General features: G+C 41.8%; 1 protein-coding gene across 5 annotated transcripts in view; it reads left to right on the plus strand.

The window, feature by feature from the left end:
- The window catches only part of EHBP1 (EH domain binding protein 1), a 636,728-nt gene that overhangs the window by 187,567 nt on the left and 428,529 nt on the right, over window positions 1-20,632 (plus strand). For all 5 annotated transcript variants that reach the window (XM_040351212.1, XM_040351213.1, XM_040351215.1 and 2 more), the window contains one exon: window positions 20,009-20,128. In XM_040351212.1, coding sequence (XP_040207146.1) covers window positions 20,009-20,128 — 120 coding nt within the window. The remainder of the gene's footprint in view (window positions 1-20,008; window positions 20,129-20,632) is intronic.

A 20,632-nucleotide genomic window follows, 5' to 3' on the forward strand; every position in this document is an offset into this window, starting at 1 on the left:
TGGAATAAACTGAAAATATAGCCAGAATAGGAAAAAACATAAAAATGCAGATGGATATATGAAGAAAAAGTCTTAAAAAGCCACGAAACAAAGTTCATATGACTCTATCCAGTAATTTTCCTTGTGAAAGAGAAGTGGATTGTGCAGACAATGTGAAAGACTCTTGATTGATGTGAGGTAAGCTGTCACCAATACACCCGTGAGGAAGGATAAGATTGCCTGCTTACCAGATGAAAAGACTGTTTTGCATCAGTCTAATAGGGCCTGTGGGAAGTCTGGTCTCCCAATACCTTAGCCGTCAAGATAACCACGGTATAGCTCAGCATACAATCCGAAGAGTCATAAACCAAAAAAAAGAGAAGAAGGACCTCTCATAGCGTATAACGTTTAAAAATAAAAGAGGGTTTAATAAAAATTGCACTTACAATTAGGCAATATAAATACAGCATGGATAGCAAAACGTCTCCGATCTCTTGTTCCGATGCTTCTCGCTACTCGGTCAGGAAAACACAGCCGGCGTTCAGGACGGAACGCGATGACGTCACGGCACCCTACGATCGTTTCGTCGCTAATGGACTTCAACGGGGGAGTAAGCCGCTATGAGAGGTCCTTCTTCTCTTTTTTTTGGTTTATGACTCTTCGGATTGTATGCTGAGCTATACCGTGGTTATCTTGACGGCTAAGGTATTGGGAGACCAGACTTCCCACAGGCCCTATTAGACTGATGCAAAACAGTCTTTTCATCTGGTAAGCAGGCAATCTTATCCTTCCTCACGGGTGTATTGGTGACAGCTTACCTCACATCAATCAAGAGTCTTTCACATTGTCTGCACAATCCACTTCTCTTTCACAAGGAAAATTACTGGATAGAGTCATATGAACTTTGTTTCGTGGCTTTTTAAGACTTTTTCTTCATATATCCATCTGCATTTTTATGTTTTTTCCTATTCTGGCTATATTTTCAGTTTATTCCAGAATGACTTTTTTTGTTTATTATTAATTTATATGAGCACAATATCACTCACTAGCGCTGCACTGTTTTTTTCTTTTTTCTTTTTTAGAAATACACTTCAGACAAGCTAAAAAAAGATGCTAGACCTACAACCAACCTATTCTTTTCTAGTCCACGTTAATACAGGATGGCACACACTTACTTTTTCTGTTAGTATGAAAATGTATTTACTAAGTAGTTGCATATTCTGCAATTTTGTATAATTAGTGAATAAACATTCAGTTAAATAAACAGGATATAGTATATAACTTGAAACAATCACCTTTAAGACATTACAATAATTTTATAAGAACTATAACGAGCATGTAAAGCATCACTGACTAATACATTTTGCAGAATTCACACGCATACTGACAGTGGATTCGATAACTATTTCATGCCATTTACTTATGGATGGCATATCAAGTTGTGACTCCACATCTGTCTGCCTGGTAACATGGAGTGGTGACCCCATGACAGTGTGACCCCATGACAGTGTGACCAAAGTAAAACAAAGAGCTTCATGCATGTGATATGGCTGGCATAGTGAGCTGTGACTAACCAAGGTTATGTAGACGCTTTAGGCCTCGGACATAGCTAAGATTATGAAATTAGTGCCCCTCTGTTCAACATGACTGGCACTGGCTAATAAGCAAACAATGACTTGGTGCCCTTCTGACTGAGACCAGTATTTCAGCAGATATTTCAAGACCTTGGTATGTCTGAATTATGGTGGACCTGTCCATCATACTGTGTACACTAACTTTACTGGCAAAGCACTTGTTTTCCGATCACTTAAAGTGGTTGTAAAGCCATAAAGTTTTTCACCTTTATGCACTCTTTGTGTGAAGGTGAAAAACCTTCTGTGCTGCAGCTCCCCCCTGGCCCTATCCCTTTTCTTACCTGAGCCCAATCCGATCCAGCTATTTGCGCGAGCGCAGCAGCTCCAACCGCTGTCTCTCTCCTCATTGGACAGATTGATAGCAGCAGGAGCAATAGGCTCCCACTGCTGTCAATCAGAAGCTGTGACATAGTGTCCGGGGCCGAGTCCCACTGTCTTTGTCAATGGTTGCAGCAGCTGGATGGGAGCAAGCCCGCACGGGGTGCCCTCATGCAAAATGGCTTTCTGTGGGGGCACCCGATGAAGTGAAAGAGCCAGGAACGCTCGTGGTGACCCCAGAAGAGGAGGTTTGGGGCTGCTCTGTGCAAAACCATTGCATAGAGCAGGTAAGTGCAAACACGTGCAGTTTTGCTACAGAGTGCTGGCTAAGACGACTCTGAGGCAGAACATTAAAGTGCATAGTGTTTAAAGAGGAAATGTGACATCACCGTACTTCAGAGTATACTCAAACATCAATAGAGGAGACACCACTCTCTTGACCAGCCTGTACAACATAACAGTAAATGGCAGCCTCAGCCTGCATGTCTCTGGCAAACCACAGCTGATGCATTTCGCCCCACCCACTGGAGGCTTAGGCCTAGTACACACGATAGGATTTATCCGCGGATACGGTCCTCCGGACCGTTTCCACGGATAAATCCTCTGAGGATTTTGATCCGATGGAGTGTACACACCATCGGATCGAAATCCGCGCCGAATTCCCACCGCGGTGACGTGTCGCGCCGTCGCCGCGATGATGACGCGGCGTCGTGCGCGACGCTGTCATATAAGGAATTCCACGCATGCATCAAATCATTACGACGCATGCGAGGGATGGGTTCGGACGGATCAATCCGGTGAGTCTGTACAGACCACCGGATCGATCCGCTGGAGCCGATTCCAGCGGATAGATTTCTTAGCATGCTAAGAAATTTTTACTCGCTGGAAATCGGTCGGCCCGAAATATATCCACGGATAAATATCCGCTGGATCGTACACACCAGCGGATCTATCCGCTGAAACCGATCCGCGGATCAATTTCAGCGGATCGATCCTCTCGTGTGTACGGTGCCTAAGTCAAAGGGCCCGATTTTCTCGTCGGGATTCTTGTTGGCCTGTTTCCCGACGAGAAAACCGAGAGTGTGTATACTTACCAGTCGCCGTGGAAACCTGCGCATGCTCGAAATGACTTTTGACGCATTTGCGGTAGCTTCCACGGCATAGGTAGGGTGAAGCAAGATGGCGGCAACGGCATCGAATGTGACAAGCGCATGCTCGTCGAACGCGATGACGTCACTGCGTTCTTGCCTTTTAAAAGAACCGCGGTTCTTTTGAAAGGACTGTGTGTACACTCGGGCGGCAAGAGATTCTTGCCAAGAATCTCGTCAGGAAAAACGATGTTTTTTCCTGACGAGATTTTGGCCCGTTTGTACGAGGTCTTACCCAGTTTTCTCTTTGTCAGAATACTCTTACTTTAGGTTTACTTCACACTATCATGAAGTGAACGAGCAGTTTACATAACGTTAACACAGTGCACATTGTACATTGTGCTGCAATACCATTTATTTAGAATGCCATCCCAACGCACAGATACAAAATCCTGCAATGAACCTTTACTGCAGCGTACCGCAACACAAATGCAGTGCATTTGTGGTGCGCTACGTCCAAATCTCAATTTTTTTCCCCATTGCTATGCATTAGTAGCCCATTTTAAGGGCTGGTTCACACAACATTTCCTGTGTTCTGAATATGATTCTGCATACGCTTTTACATGTGTTTTTGATGCTTTCCGATGCTTTTCTTCCTCATTTTTTTTTTTTTTGTATAATTTTCTTTTGAAAATGTTTTATTTTTATTAGGACAATGTTTCTTGAGAACACTTTCCCCTTTGTTCACTTCCTGATTCTCCCTGGGTTATCTCCATTGTTTGTTGTGTGCAGCTGCATGGAGAATTACGATGTCTGCACTTACAGGCTTATTTATGGTGATGGCCATTGCACTCCTAAGACTTTATGCTCGTAAGCGAAGGTGTTATTGAGTACATCCATTGTTGATGAAACAAGAAAGCAAGGGACAATTTTGAACACTGTTTAAAGACCTTCGGCAACATCCAGAAAAACTGTTCATGTTTACACAAATCAATCAAAAGGTAACTATCAATAATAATTTTTTTATATTGTATATATATTTTGTGTATGTGTTTGTGTGTTCGTGTATGTATGTATGTATGTATGTATGTGTGTGTGTGTGTGTGTATATGTATGTATATATATATATATATATAATTATACAGTATCTTACAAAAGTAAGTACAACCTCACATTTTTGTAAATTATTTTATTATATCTCTTCGTGTGACAACACTGAAGAAATTACACTTTGCTACAATGTAAAGTAGTGAGTCTACAGCTTGTATAACAGTGTAAGTTTGCTGTCCCCTCAATGTAACTTAACACAGGGCCATTCGTGTCTAAACCGCTGGCAACAAATATGAGCACACCCCTAAGTGAAAATGTCCAAATTGGGCCCAAAGTGTCAATATTTTGTGTGGCCATCATTATTTTCCAGCACTGCCTTAACCCTTTTGGGCATGGAGTTCACAGGTTACCACTGGAGTCCTCTTCCTCTCCTCCATGATGACATCACGGAGCTGGTGGATGTCAGAGACTTTGCGTTCCTCCACCTCCATGTCTGAAGATGCCCCACAGATGCTCAAGGTCTGGAGTCATGCTTGGCCAGTCCATCACCTTTACCCTCAGCTTCTTTAGCAAGGCAGTGGGCACCTTGGAGGGGTGTTCGGGGTAGTTATCATGGTAAAATACTGCCCTGCGGCCCAGTCTCCGAAGGGAGGAGGGGGATCATGCTCTGCTTCAGTATGTCACAGTACATGTTGGGATTCATGGTTCCCTCAATGATCTGTAGCTCCCCAGTGCCGGCAGCACTCATGCAGCCCCAGATCAGGACACTCCCACCACCATGCTTGACTGTAGGCAAGAAACATTTGTCTTTGTACTCCTCACCTGGTTGCCGCCACACATGCTTGACACCATCTGATCCAAATAAGTTTATCTTGGTCTCATCAGACCACAGGACATGGTTCCAGTAATCCATGTCTTTAGTCTGCTTGTCTTTAGCAAACTGTTTGCGGGCTTTCTTGTGCATCATCTTTAGAAGAGGCTTCCTTCTGGGACGACAGCCATGCAGACCAATTTGGTGCAGTGTATGGTTTAAGCACTGACAGGTTGACCCCCCACCCATTCAGCCTCCTGCGGCATTGCTGGCAGCAATCATATGTCTATTTCAAAGACATGACGCTGAGCATGTGCACTCAACTTCTTTGGATGACCATGGTGAGGCCTGTTCTGAGTGGAACCTGTCCTGTTAAACCGCTGTATGGTCTTGGCCACCATGCTGCTGTTCAGTTTTAGGGTCTTGGCAATCTTCTTATAGCCTAGGCCATGAGTATGCAACCTGCGGCCCTCCAGCTGTTGCAGAACTACAAGTCCCATCATGCCTCCGAGAGTAATTGTAACCGCCAGCCTTGCAATGCCTCATGGGAAATGTAGTTCCACAACAGCTGGTGGGCCAAAGGTTTCCTACCCCTGGCCTAGGCCATCTTTATGTAGAGCAACAATTTTATTATTTTCAGATCCTCGGAGTTCTTTGTAATGAGATGTCATGTTGAATTTCCAATGACCGGTATGAGAGTGTGATGACACCAAATTTAACACACCTGCTCTCTATTCACACCTGAGACCTTGTAACACTAACGAATCACAGGAAACCGGGGAAGGAAATGGCTAATTGGGCCCAATTTGGACATTTTCACTCAGGGGTGTACTCCCTTTTATTGCCAGCGGTTTAGACATTAATGGCTGTGTGTTGAGTTATTTTCAGGGGACAGCAAATTTACACTGTTATACAACCTGTACACTCACTACTTTTACATTGTAGCAAAATTAAATTTCTTCAGTGTTGTCACATGAAAAGATATAATATATTTACAAAAATGGTAGGGGTGTACTCGCTTTTGTGAGATACTGTGTGTGTGTATATATATATATATTGTATATACACTGTATATTTTTACACAGTCAATATTGTAATCGACCTATAAATTGTGGTCTGTACACGTTTCCTTAACAATTTTTTTCAATTTTCTTTTTTAGCTTTGACCATCTTTTGGATATCCTCACACCTGATCTTTTGAGCTTCAGGATACCGCCTACCGCAAGTCCATGACACCTACAGATTGTCTCCTAGTGATGCTGGTAAGTCAGTACTTGTGCCGTTACTTTTTGACTTCTCCCTTTCACTTTACTAAATCACCAAACACCACTATGAAATGGAGTATACAGAAACCTAAAACAAAGGCAAAAGTGTTTTAGAATATATATATATATATATATATATATATATATATATATATATATATATATATATATATATATATATATATATATATATATATATATATATATATATATATATATATATATATATATATATAATTTTTATTTTATTTTTAATTCTTTATGTGCAACATGACAATATAGTATGACATAACAGTCCATTCTCAATGATAACCATCAACAGTGATACAATAAGCGAATGCAGACGGGGTTTAAAGCCAGCGTTGATGCCATAGGCCAAGTTCCTTCCAATAACATACATTACCTAAAGTCTGATGACCGTGGCATTCAAGGTGAATTACGGGCGCCGGGCACCTGAATTACAGCGGCGGGGGTGTTTTTTGGAAGCGCCTGATTAGAGCCGTAAGCTCTAATAGGCGTCCAAAAAGGTGAACAGCAGGCGCCATGCTGGGCGTTCGCTGTTCACTCAGCGTTGTGTTAGGCAAGCGAATTTGGCTGACCCGCCTCTCAGCCAATCAGGTGCTTGGGTTACCTGTCACCTGATTGGCTGAAATGACAGGCGCTGTGATTGGATGCCTGATAGAGAGGACAGGAGAAGACATTGAGGAGCATGGAGGACACCACCGTGACCAGCTGCGAGACAGGTAAGTGCCGGGCGGGGGATGCACACTGGCAGCATTTGATGGGCACAGTGTCAGAAATTGATGGACACAGTGGCAGCAATTGATGGGTACAATAGCTGCCTTTGATGGCACAGTTGTGGCATATTATGGGCACAGTGGCTGCGTTTGATGGGCACAGTGGCTGCGTTTGATGGGCACAGTGGCTGCGTTTGATTGGCACAGTGGCTGCAGATGATGATTTTTTTTTTTTCAGTTTGTTTGCACCCCCCCAAATTTTGAGTACCAGCCGACACTGCCTATATGGCCTGGACCTGTAGAACGCTTTTCTTATAGAATCTCAAAACAAAGGCTCTTGCTCAGAGAGCTGTGACTTGTGTCCAAGTCACACTGTGATGTTTCCAGGACATCATCTGTTTGTTTAGATGGAACATGTTCAGATGATGATCTTTTAGCTGTTTCGGCTGAAGATGCAGTGCCTTCAATACATGTTTCTCAGAAACACTTGCCTCCTCATTGTCAGGTACTTTCCGTACGGTTGAGAGATAAAATCATTTTTTATATTGAATTCTGTAAGCTTACAAAGAATTTCTAAAATACACAACAAGGGTCTATTAACTGGCAAAGCTCCACAATTGGGTGTAGAAATTCTTGTTTTTGGCCATGTACATATGTTTGTCTTTTTTCTTTCTTCCTTCCCCACTTTATAATCTTTATGCCCTTCCAATTTGTCTTCAAATGAGAAACTAAAAAAATAAAATGATTATTATAATTTGTTTAAAATGTCCTTTCTTTCTTCACAGGTTTCTGGCTCCTGGTCATTCCCATGCAGCTATGCATTTTGAGTTTCATATGGGCAAATCAACAATCTATTACAGGGGTCTTCAAACTTTCTAAACTAAGGGCCGGTTTATTGTCCTTCAGACTTTAGGGAGCCCGGACTATGGCCAGTGGGAGTAGAAAATGCCCAAGCAGCAATTGAAGTAAACAATGCCCCATCATTGGTTTTAGTGGAAGGAATAGTGCCCTATTGATATCATTGGGAGGACTGGCACCCCATCTTTGGTGTCAGTTATGGATGGGTAAGTGCCCTAAAGACCAGATAACAGCAATCAAAGAGCCATAGTTTGGGGACCACTGATCTATTAAAATGTTCATGGCACTTGCAAGTCAATATGGCGCAATCTGCAGAAAGTTGTGTGGCCAGCTGTGGAACGGTGGTGAAAATGGCAGATTTATTTTGGTGAAGATGTCATTTTCTAAATTGTTTGGGCGCACTAGATGGAAAGCATATCAGAATACGGATGCCATAGAGTGGAAGCATATATTTCAACTACAATAGATACCAATAGTGCTGTTGGCAGCAATTGATGCAGATTATAAATTCATGTATATTGAGGTTGGGTCTTACGGGAGAAGTAGTAATTTGGCTATAATTAAACATTCAAATTTGAGACAGAAATTGAGGGACACGATTTCCTGAAACCACAGAACCATCCTACCCTCATGTTTTTGTTTCTGACAAAGCATTTGGGTTAAGTGAAAATATAATGTGGCCCTACTCACAACTATCTTTATCAAGCTAGAATGGTGGAATGCACATTCAGTATCTTGGCCAATAAATGGCATATATTGCACACAACCATGTAGCTGACCCTGAAAATGCAATGCCACTATGGCAAATTACATTAGGGAGAGAGACGGCTATACCTTTGAGGACTCCTCACACATTGCCCTTGAACAGGGGGAATGGAGTAATGCTCGAAGGAGCTTGAATGCCTTTGACAATAGAGATAGATTGGCTAAGTGTTTTATGTCACCTACAGGTGCACTTGACTGGCAGGGGTCTAGAGATTTAAAAAATCATTTTCTGCTTTTTATTTGCATATATTTACCTGCACATTCTCAGTGTTCTAAGTTGTTAAAGTATGCAATACATAATATTCTTTTTGTATTTTAATATTTGTTAACGATATTATGACTTTTTGGGGACAGGTTGTGTCATTAGCTCAATAAAAACTGTACAACAGTGTAATCTTGTTTTTGTCTTTTTTTTTTTAATATATATACATGTCTGTTTTCTACATTATACAGGGGTTTTTCTTCACTATATTGTATAACTACATAACCGCAAATCCCTCCTAGAAAATAATTTAGAACCATATGTTATCCACTTTAGGATCGCCCACCCTCATTGTACAGCGGACGGGTGGCTCCTCCTTTTTGCAATATGTGTTAGTGCGTTTTGATGTGTTCTGTTGTGTCTTTTATGCACTTTGCTGCATTCCAGATATAGATTCATGTAGAAAAAAATGCAGCATGTTCTCCTTTTGTTGACTATACTGGAATTCACTGCAATGGTGCGAACTATGCCATTAAAAATCCATGTAACCTACTGTCAATGCGCTTTTGATGCAGAAAAAAATGCGTTGGACTGCATGTGTCGTGAATCGGCCATAAAATAATATATTGCTTAAATGTAACACATTTACACTTTAAATACCACACTTTATTGTACACAGAACTGCAGAGCTTGAAGGGGCCATAAATGTTTAATTGGACCAACACTTGGCGTTAGACCACAAGGGTCCAGTTTACATGGCTTACTTTTATGTCTTCTAATTTGCGCAGATGCGCTTAAAGTGTTACGATTATCCTTGGTGTTCAAACAAAATCTTGGAAAAAACACTAGGGAATAAGAAGAAGCTGTTGGAGGCTTAAACTGTCCCTTCCTCTCTAGGTGAGTGGACCCTCTTTCAGGTGTTCTCACATAATATGGCAAAGAAATTATCCGTAAGAATAATTCAGTAAAGCACAGGAGAGAGAGACCTTCCTGCCACTGAATAAAATCTGATCACATGTCATAAAAACTGATCCAGAATATACAGGGCTGCCTGTACTTTGTATATACAAATGTGGACAAATTTGTTGGTACCCTTCCATGAAAAAATAAGGACCCACAATTTTCTTTCATATAACTTAAAACTGACCAAAGTAATTGACATCCGTCATTGTGTATTCTATATTTCTTGTTCAAATATTTTATTTATTACCTGGCAAAGATTGCACAAGGATTTGTGTATTCCATATCTAAAAAAAAAAAAATCCATGGATCTGATGAAACAGCGGAGGCTGTGAAACGCGTCATCCGATTGGTCCGTTCCCGTACGTCACGTCACTTCCGGTGCGACGATCCTGTTTGCGGTTCACCCTGAGACGCATGCCGCCCTGTACGGCTCCTTGCACTTCCTCTTGGTTGTTCAGGCACTACATCGCTCCACCACCAGCTCCCCCGTCTTCTGAAGACCTCGATGGGAACCAGGACCCACCTGACACCGCAGTGACTACGAACCGCAGCCATAGCCTTAAGAAATACCTGTTACCTCATACTACTTGTGAGTAGCCATTTGGCTGATTGCTCATTCAATTTTATTAAAACTTCTCATTATACTGCACTTAGATTGGCGCATCCTTTGTTTTTTCTTTGTATACATTTTTCAGAGCGTGCTTCTGCTTTGGGATTGCTGCCACTAATGACTTTTGGACTTTATTGATTTCTCTTTAGGAATAAGGACTTTTATTATTTATTAACTAATCTATAAATTATATATACTATTTTATGCCCATGGGGCATTGTTGTCTATACCCTGCAAAATCATGCGCTATCTGACAATATTTTCCATACTTTTTTGGGTTAGTGCCTTAGAAAATACATAGTCCCCCCAACAGGTTTCAATTGGGCGAATTGACAAGAAAGAGACATTGGGGTCGATTCACTAAAGGCAAATAAACTGTGCACTTTGCAATAACAGTTGCACTCAAAATTCTGCTAATGTATGGGCAGCTTTCGTGTCTGACACAGTAAATAAAATTCATTTTAGATTTGAAAACATGGTTTGGTGCTAAACATGCTGTTTAATCCTAACCTGATGCATCACATGCACTTTATCTGCACTTGGGATTTCCAGGGAGTTTCAAGAAGTTCTTTAGAACGGTTAACTTACTTTGGTCACTCAGAATCTTGTTTAAATATATATTGTACGTATTTAACCAAGGGTAATAAAAAGATCATATTGGATGCTTGTTTTGGAATGCGTTGGTTTACCCAAGAATTGCATCCTAACCGTTTGGGGTTCCACAATTCTTTTCACACCATGTTTTGAGCACATATGAGGACTTCATTTGGTAATTTGTTATAAATACCTTGAATATATATCCTATATTAAGCAGAGAATTGGAGATACATGTGAACATCATTTAGCTTGTTTAATGCGTAATGTATTTTTTATAACACTATTCAAAATATTATTAATAAATTATTTTCTACTACTATCCTGATTACAGGGACCTCATGTACGTTTTGATACATATGTCAGCCCTGTATGGTTGGTTAAAAAGAAAAAATGTTTAAAAAAATTAAAAGTATACATAGATTAGCTTATAAATATATAAACATTTAAATACCTGACCAAGAAACACTTTGGGCCAGATCCACAGACGAAGTACGCCGGCGTATCTACTGATACACCGGCGTACTTTCAAATTTCCTGCGTCGTATCTTTAGTTTGAATCCTCAAACCAAGATACAACGGCATCTGGGTAAGATCCGACAGGCGTACGGCTTCGTACGCCTTCGGATCTTAGATGCAATACTTCGGCGCCCGCTGGGTGGAGTTTGCGTAGTTTTCCGCGTCGGGTATGCAAATTAGCGATTTACGATGATCCACGAACATACGCGCAGCCGTCGCATTTTCTAACGTCGTCTGTAGTCGGCTTTTTCCGGCGTATAGTTAAAGCTGGTATTTTTCGGCGTATAGGTAGACTTGCCATGTTAAGTATGGCCGTCGTTCCCGCGTCAAAATTTGAATTTTTTTTTTTTGCGTAAGTCGTCCGTGAATAGGGATGGACGTAACTCACGTCTAAGTTAAAAAAATGACGTTGTTGCGACGTCATTTCGCGCAAAGCACAGCGGGAAATTTCTGGACGACGCATGCGCAGTTCATTCGGCGTGGGGACGCGCTTCATTTAAATAAAACCCGCACCCTGATCGCTGATTTGAATTAGGCCGCAAGAAATACACTACGCCGCCGTAACTTATGGCACAAAATCTTTGTGGATTTGAAAGTACGCCAGGTAAGGTACGGCGGCGTAGCGTATCTCTGATACGCGGCGCAGGTGTAAATGTATGTGGATCTGGCCCTTTAGTTGCATGCTTTTATGCTTGTTAGCATAGTGCATAGAAAACCTCCTGGATTTTTCTTGCAGAATAACACATAATACACAGGGTAGTACTTTTTTCCCCCTCTTGACTGACTCCATGGCAACATACATTCGGGTAGCTCCACCTCACTCCCACCCCATAGGACCCCACTTTCATAAATTTTGAGCCATAGACTATGTTCCCTTTTTTTTTTATAGAGCCTGTCAAGATGGGGTGTTCTTACCTTTGTTGGTTTGGTTTACTGATGATATTCGGCTCCTGGATCTTTGGCAGGGTCGTGAGTGGAGATAAAATTGTTCCCAGCTATAAGTGGGACAGTTAAGGATGATACCAGATTCCCCATCTATCAGCAGCGTGGTGTTCATAGCACACATGGGTATTAATGTTCCCTGTCATCAGTGGTAGCGTGTGACTCTGTACTCCCAGCTATCAGTAGGATGGTACCAGGAGTCTGGCTTCCCCTACAAACAGCAGGGTGGTATTCATGGCACACATGCAATGAGGATCATATTTGAGAGCGTTCCAAACCTTTGGCAGGACTATGTTTTAACAAATGCCCAGTGTGTGCACTGGAGAGGACTATCCTGTCTGGGTGATCTATGTGCATTGCAGCATTTTATCAAAGTTTTTTTTTTGGTTACATTTCCTTTTAGATTTACCTTCAAATATGTAGTGCATGGGCCTGCCTAATTACATACAAAATTCAAAGGGCCAGATCCACGAAGTGCGGCGCTTTTCTCCGCCTGGCGTAGTGTATTTCAGATACACTACGCCGCCGTAACTTACTTTACACTTTATACACTACGCCGCCGTAACTTACGCCGCCGTAAGTTACGGCGGCGTAGTGTAACTTAGGCGGCGTAAGGGCGCGCAATTCAAATGTATGTGATGGGGGCGTGTTTTATGTTAATACGTCGTAACCCGACGTAAATGACGTTTTTTTTAACGGCGCATGCGTCGTCCGTGGGGGTATCCCAGTGCGCATGCTCGAAATTAAACCGGAACAAGCCAATGCTTACGACGGTGACGTCATTCTACGCAAAGCCCTATTCGCGAACGACTTACGCAAACGACGTAACATTTTCAAAATTCGATGCGGGAACGACGGCCATACTTAACATAGGATACGCCTCATATAGCAGGGGTAACTATGCGCCGGAAAAAGCTGAATGCAAACGACGTAAAAAAAATGCGCCGGCCGGACGGACGTTCGTGGATCGCCATAGCTAATTTGCATACTCAACGCCGAATTCGACGGAAACGCCACCTAGCGGCCAGTGTAAATATGCACCTACGATCCGACAGCGTACTAAGACGTACGCCTGTCGGATCGAGCCCAGATTCCGTCGTATCTTGTTTTGTGGATACAAAACAGAGATACGACGGGGGAACTTTGAAATTACGCTGCGTATCCATAGATACGCCGGCGTAATTCGTTTGAAGAATTACTGGCCCAAAGTGTTTAGATTGACTTCATATTATATGGTTTTGGTAAATTTAAAAGAAAATTGTATAATGTATGGCCTCCGGATCTGTATGCATCATGCACACCCTAAACTGGGCTCATGTTGCTTGTGCCTTGGCAGGCAGAACCCTGTATGTATTCCTGCTTTGTTCAAGCAGCCAAGGAGGAAGATGACAAAGACCAACACAAGTAGCCAAGATATTATAAAGAAATTTGTGTCCATTTTTGCTGTGCAAGGATCTCTGGGAAAGTCCATTTTTTTCCCAGATTCAATCAATTCTTTAGAGGAACTTGCAGATGAGGATGATGTGCAGGTTGTACTTCCCAGAACTGTCCCATACCCCCCTATTTCTACACGGGTGAAGACATTATCCTGCTTACATGTCTGTTGGTTTCATTGTCAGTTTACACTTTCTCAAGGCAGAGATAATTTTTTAAGAACACGGGGAGTACTCAGAACCCTACAGGAGGTTGGCTGGCTAGTGTTTCAAAATGAGGTCATCTGACCCATCGATGCAAAAACGCGGAAAAAATAAAAGACTGGCTGAGGCTTAACTTCCCTATTGTGTAAGCAACAGTACATAAGCAGGGCTTGCAATGAACTGCTCAGCACATACCAACCATATAGTATACCATCATATTGTTTTATTATTGTATAATCCAACAGTATCAGACAATCACACAAAACATATACATGGGAAGCAGGGGTCCCGTGCTGCTTCTTATCAGCTTACTAAAGTCCATCCACAGATGTGCAGAGACAAGATATACGAGCTAATGCTTCAGCTTCACATGATGCACCATATCAAAGAGACACCAGTTATAGTGATTACATCTTTACTTACATAGAGCTTGCACTGCTTCATGGATTTTTATCATAATATATATATATATATATATATATATATATATATATATATATATATATATATATATATATATAATTAAAAAAAATAATGAGCAAGCTTCTTGCATTACCAGAGTCTTCCAGCACTTAGTCTGTTTTGGGAATTTCCTTTGGACTTGTTAACAAAGGTGGTGGGCAGTCCATCTACAAAGTCCAGTGACTTAAAAAAAGGTCTCTTAGCGATATATATATATTATATATACTATGATGATGGGATTGGTATGATTTGTCCAACCTCTTATGTGCTATTAGGAGAGAGCATACATGATTGCCCAATCTCCCTAGTGTAACAAAGAAGGATGTCTCCAATTAACCACTTAAGGACCGCCTCCTGCACATATACGTCGGCAGAATGGCACGGCTGGGCACATGTATGTACAGGTACGTCCTGTACTAGTACCCAGCCGTGGGTCGCGGGCACGCGCCCGTGACCCGGTCCGAAGCTCCGGGGACCGAAGCTCCGGGAGTGCGGCGATCGGTCCCCGGAGCTGAAGAACGGGGAGAGCCGCGTGTCAACACGGCTTCCCTGTTCTTCACTGTGGCGGCTGCATCGATCGTGTGATCCCTTTTATAGGGAGACACGATCGATGACGTCAGACCTACAGCCACACCCCCCTACAGTTGTAAACACACACTAGGTGAAACGAAACTCCTTCAGCGCCCCCTGTGGTTAACTCCCAAACTGCAACTGTCATTTTCACAATAAACAATGCAATTTAAATGCATTTTTTGCTGTGAAAATGACAATGGTCCCAAAAATGTGTCAAAATTGTCCGAAGTGTCCGCCATAATGTCGCAGTCACAAAAAAAAATCGCTGATCGCCGCCATAAGTAGTAAAAAAAAAAAAAAATGCAATAAAACTATCCCCTATTTTGTAAACGCTATAAATTTTGCGCAAACCAACCGATAAACGCTTATTGCGATTTTTTTTTTGTTACCAAAAATAGGTAGAAGAATACGTATCCGCCTAAACTGAGGAAAAAATTTTTTTTTTATAGATTTTTGGGGGATATTTATTATTGCAAAAAGTAAAAAATATTGCATTTTTTTCAAAATTGTCGCTCTATTTTTATTTATAGCGCTTACCTCGCATAGCACACCCACCGGGAGCCGGGCTGAGACCACCAAACTCAATTCACATGTAGCCGAGACCGGATCCGAACCCCTGGCTGCAGAGGTGAATGGCTTGTCAGCTCAGTGCCAATCGCGTTGAGCCACCGCAGCTCCCTTATATTTTTTGTTCTAACACCCTAGAGAATAAAATGGCAGTCGTTGCAATACTTTGTCGCACCGTATTTGCACAGCGGTCTTACAAGCGATATTTTTTGGGGAAAAAATACACTTTTTTTAATTAAAAAAATAAGAAAACAGTAAAGTTAGCCCAATTTTTTTTATATTGTGAAAGATAATGTTACGCCTAGTAAATTGATACCCAATATGTCACGCTTCAAAATTGCATCCGCTCGTGGAATGGCGACAAACTTTTACCCTTTAAAATCTCCATAGGCGACGTTTAAAAAAATTCTACAGGTTGCATGTTTTGAGTTACAGAGGAGGTCTAGGGCTAGAATTATTGCTCTCGTTCTACCAATCGCGGCGATACCTCACATGTGTGGTTTGAATACTGTTTACATATGCAGGCGAATAGCAAATAGCAATATAGCAGAATAGCAAATTTATCAAACCCTGGACTATAATATATGGTTGATATGTGCTGAGCTGTTCATTGGAAGTCCTGCTTATATGTAGTTTTCGCCTCAACAATCCAAAAATTGAGCCTCGGTCATGCTTTTATTTAAATTTTTAATTTTTTTGTATTAAATTGTATTATACTGGCAACACCTTCCCTTTAATAATATATAGTGTTGATACTGGGAAGATGGACCTTTGTGGTGCACTTTTAGTGGGTTTTCAAATCTAGCCCCTAGACAAATCCTAATTAATTACAGTTCAGAATACATTATTTTCTGCCACCAACGCATAGTGGTGATAGGGCGCTCCAGCGGTTATCCTGGTTTTCTTCTCTTCACCTGTCTGCATCTCAATGCCTGATAATGTTCAGGACCATCGTGCCTCCCATCCCTATATAAAGTGGGCTCAGTGGAGGAGGCTATCTGTCCAGAAGGGTTTTTCTCCAAAATTGGGCATGCCCCAAGCTATTCATATCTCATAAACATTCAGAAGAAACCTTTAGTGCTGATACAATAGTACATCTTCTGTGCTTGCAGAACTGTGATCAGTGGAACTCCCCTGTTCAGGAAGTTATGTCAGAACATTCCAGATTTCTGGACAGCCCTTATATGCTTCCAAGTCTTTCGTCACCTGACAGTAGTCTCAATAAGGGTGATTAACATGGCAGTGCTGTACTACATCAAGGGGCAGGTCAGAACTGGCATGCTCAATATACCGAGAGAGTTTGAGATGGTTGTGACCCGGGTAGAGCGGAAACTCCCTAACATTTCAGCGGGTACATTCAAAACTTCTTGGAGGAATCCATATTTTGTGGCTCAGTTGGGAAACAAGTGATTCCTGCATCCAGGTTCCTTTAAGTGGATTTGGTCTTTAGGCAAGATTCCAGAGTTTGATTGGCTTGCATCCCCTTACTATTGCAAGCTGGAAGGTATTTTCCCACTTTTTCCTTCTGACAGGAAAAGACTAATTAGCTTTGGCTGTTTTTCTCTCAGCTGATCTCTATAAATCCTACAACAGGATTTGATTAAAGCTTGTTCAATTTGGACTGTTTAGTTTTCCTTTGCTTCAGTCCTCAGGTCAAATACATTCTGGACTTCTACATATCTTAAGCTCCCTTAGAGGTCAGATCCTTGCATTCTCTGGCATATCTAGTGTCTCATGGATGAGCTATCCCTTACTCATCCAATACTTTAATGGGACTGCTACATCTGAGACTTGAGGGAGAGCTCAAGGCTCCCTAGGTGGGATTGACTACTTGCTGTGGAATTCCTTACCTTATCCTGATGAGAATTCCTGTCCAGCTTGAGTACAGACTGAGCCATGGGGATAGCCTCTCTGAGGGCTGTCACATCAGCCTGGAAGTTTGCCAAAATAAGGGCCATAGTCTACGATCCTATGGTGGCCTGCAGCTCCAAGAGGGAAAATTTTCAGTCCAGTTAGTATAAGGACCGAGCCATGAAAAACATCGCTTTAAGGGCTATATCCTCAGCCAGGAAGTTTGCCAGGATGATGGCATTTGCGACCCTCTGGCAGCCTTCTGCTCTAGATGGGATCACTTTCAGTCCCGATTTGAGTAAAAGCTGAGTCATGAAGGCAACCTCTCTAAGGGTTTTTTCCTCTGCCAGGAAGCTTGCCAGAATTTGGGCCATAGGCTACAAAATATACCTATACTAGGTGGCAATCTGAGGTTGCACCACTAAAGATAACTGGTTCCATGCTCTGGATATTGAGATACTTCAAGCTTGCTCACAAGCTGAAGCTTTGTTTATAGATTTAGGTAATCTCTTTTAAACTGTGCTTTGCAGAACCAGAGGAGATATCATCCTAAATTCTTGCTGGATGCGTTGTGCTGGCTAGCCAACTGGCTTATAGGGCTTAAAGCGGGGGTTCACCCTAAAAAAAAATTCTAACATTGCATGGAGCCGACCTATGAGACCGACAGTATGCTGTTTTTTTTTTTTTTCTTGCGTACATACCATTTTAGGGCTTTTTTCACCCCCGGCTTTCCCGCGGGAGTGGGCGTTCCTAATCACAGGCTGTGATTGATGTGCTTCCGACCGGCGCATACTGCGCGTCACAAGTTGCCGAAAGAAGCCGAACGTCGGTGCGCAGGCGCCGTAAAAAGAGCCGCACCGACCTTCGGCTTCTTTCGGCAACTTGTGACGCGCAGTATGCACCGGTCGGAAGCACGTCAATCACAGCCTGTGATTAGGTACGTCCACTACCGCCGGGAATCCGGGGGTGAAAATAGCCCTAAAATGGTATGTACGCAAAAAATAACAACAGCATACTGTCGGTCTCATTGGTCGGCTCCATGCAATGTTAGAAATTTTTTATAGGATGAACCCCCGCTTTAAGGCTTGTCGCCTATGGAAGCAGTGACAACACACTTAACCAGGAGTGTGGCGTCTTTGTGGACTTCCTACAACAGGGATGCACACATAATTATGGGGTGATGACATGGTCCTCCACTAAGCCTGTTATAGCTCTCTGTGGTGTGGTTTAGCTGTAGTTTTTGTTGATGAAGTGCTATGATTGAAACCTTAATTTTTTGGCATCCCACTCTTTTTTTTTTTTGGCTAGTTAGTTCCTGAACATATGCTGCAATGTAGTCGATCAGGAAAACAAAATATTTCCTTTGAAATACTTACTGTAATGTTTGCTTTCCCGATAAACTTGCTTGGCAGCATGGCTACCCTCCCAGTATCATGAGTAGGCTAGGTACAGAACACGATCTCTAACTCAGCCTCAAAATTTATGGGAGTGGGGTCCTAAAGGGAAGGAACATGGTCGGAGCAACCCAAATGTATGCTGCCTTTGAGTTCATCGGGTAATCAAAATTACGATAAATATGTGATTTTTTTTTTCATCTCAATGACTACTTTTTTTTCTTTGTCAGTCTGTAGTGGACTAATATTATATAACACTGATCATAGGTGAAATATTTTTTTGTTGACCGTGAAGAAGATTTGACTAAACTAGCTAGATCTAGAACAGGGGTAGGCAACATGGGTCCCTCCAGCTGTTGTGGAACTACATTTCCCATGAGGCATTGCAAGGCTGGCAGTTACAATTACTCCCAGAGGCATGATGGGACTTGTAGTTCTGCAACTGCTGGAAGGCCCCAGGTTGCCTACCCCTGATATAGAACATCTTAAATAAAGTAACAATATCAGCAAAGGCTTTTCTAATACAAATTGATTTTCCTGAGCATCATTTGTTGTCGTGATCGTTTTGTGCTTGTGATGTAGCAAATTTTAGCACTGGTGTCTTTGAAACTTCATCCTCTGGATTTGTACATTAGTTAACACAGGTAATGCCTCATGTTCATTAGTTGTATGTGTGAAAAGCAAACCATCGTTTAGGTGTCCAAAACTAAATTGGATCAAATCTTGTGTATGGCCTTTGCCTATGTGTTAACAGTTTATAATTCCACCCAGAATGTTGGTTTGCTACAAAATACAGGCATTCATTTTTAGTCGCTGGCAGTGCATTTTTTTTTTTTATTATTTCAGCTTGTTGCTCGCATGACCTTATATTCCTAAGCATTTAATTATTATTTTTTTCTGTGCTGGGTTCAGCATAGTTCACATATGTTTTTCTGGAAGTGACCTTTGTCTATTAGAATGTCTGCCGTTCAGTAAAGTAGTATAAAGAGCAATTGTGATGTCCAGTTTGCAGTGACCAATGGCAGCTTTTTGGAATTTAGTCTACTCCGTCTGTTGAGTACATAGTTTCATATTTGTGTTTTTGTGTTTCTGCACTTTTATCTATGCACTTGCTCTTTGCACTGCCTTTTTGAATACACCTGGAAGCATTCCTTTTGTTGCCATCTAAAGACTTCTTTATCTGTTGTAGAACTTATAAACAAGTTGAATTTTCTGGATGAAGAGGAGCAAGACTTGAACACTGGCACAAATCCTTTTGAAAGTTCTGATGTTGCAGACCTGAATCCATTTGGAGATCCAGATGCTGAAGGTAACTAGTGGTTCCAAAGAATGTTAATTTAACTACTCAAAAAGTTGTGGGGTTTTTCTACAGTGTCTGAAGGATGAAGTGAAAATTGTGGAAAAGGGGAGCGGGAACATTGGGACTTTAAATGAGGCCATGACCTAGTAAGGTCATGTGCCTCCATCCCTGACACTATGAATATATAAAAATTGGGAGCAAGAGGGCGGGACTTTGAACGAGGCACGTGGTTGAAATGATCACAATGGGGGAAATTGAGATATTTAATATTCTGTAAATAACATGCATAATTTTCATATACGTACAAATACACACTAATGGTGGCGTCAATTCCTAAAACAGCGATAACTGGTGGTGACATGATTAAAAGTGAGTAACATGATAGGGTTACAGCGTCCACCATATGTCACAGTTCGGCACAAGAATATTGCAAGGTAAAATCTGCATGGCCCATGATCTTATTGGTCCCTGTCTCATGTTATTATAGTATGAATATATAAACATTGAAATCTG

The sequence above is a fragment of the Rana temporaria genome, chromosome 4 (assembly GCF_905171775.1).
Source record: "Rana temporaria chromosome 4, aRanTem1.1, whole genome shotgun sequence".
Classification (NCBI taxonomy): Eukaryota; Metazoa; Chordata; class Amphibia; order Anura; family Ranidae; genus Rana; species Rana temporaria.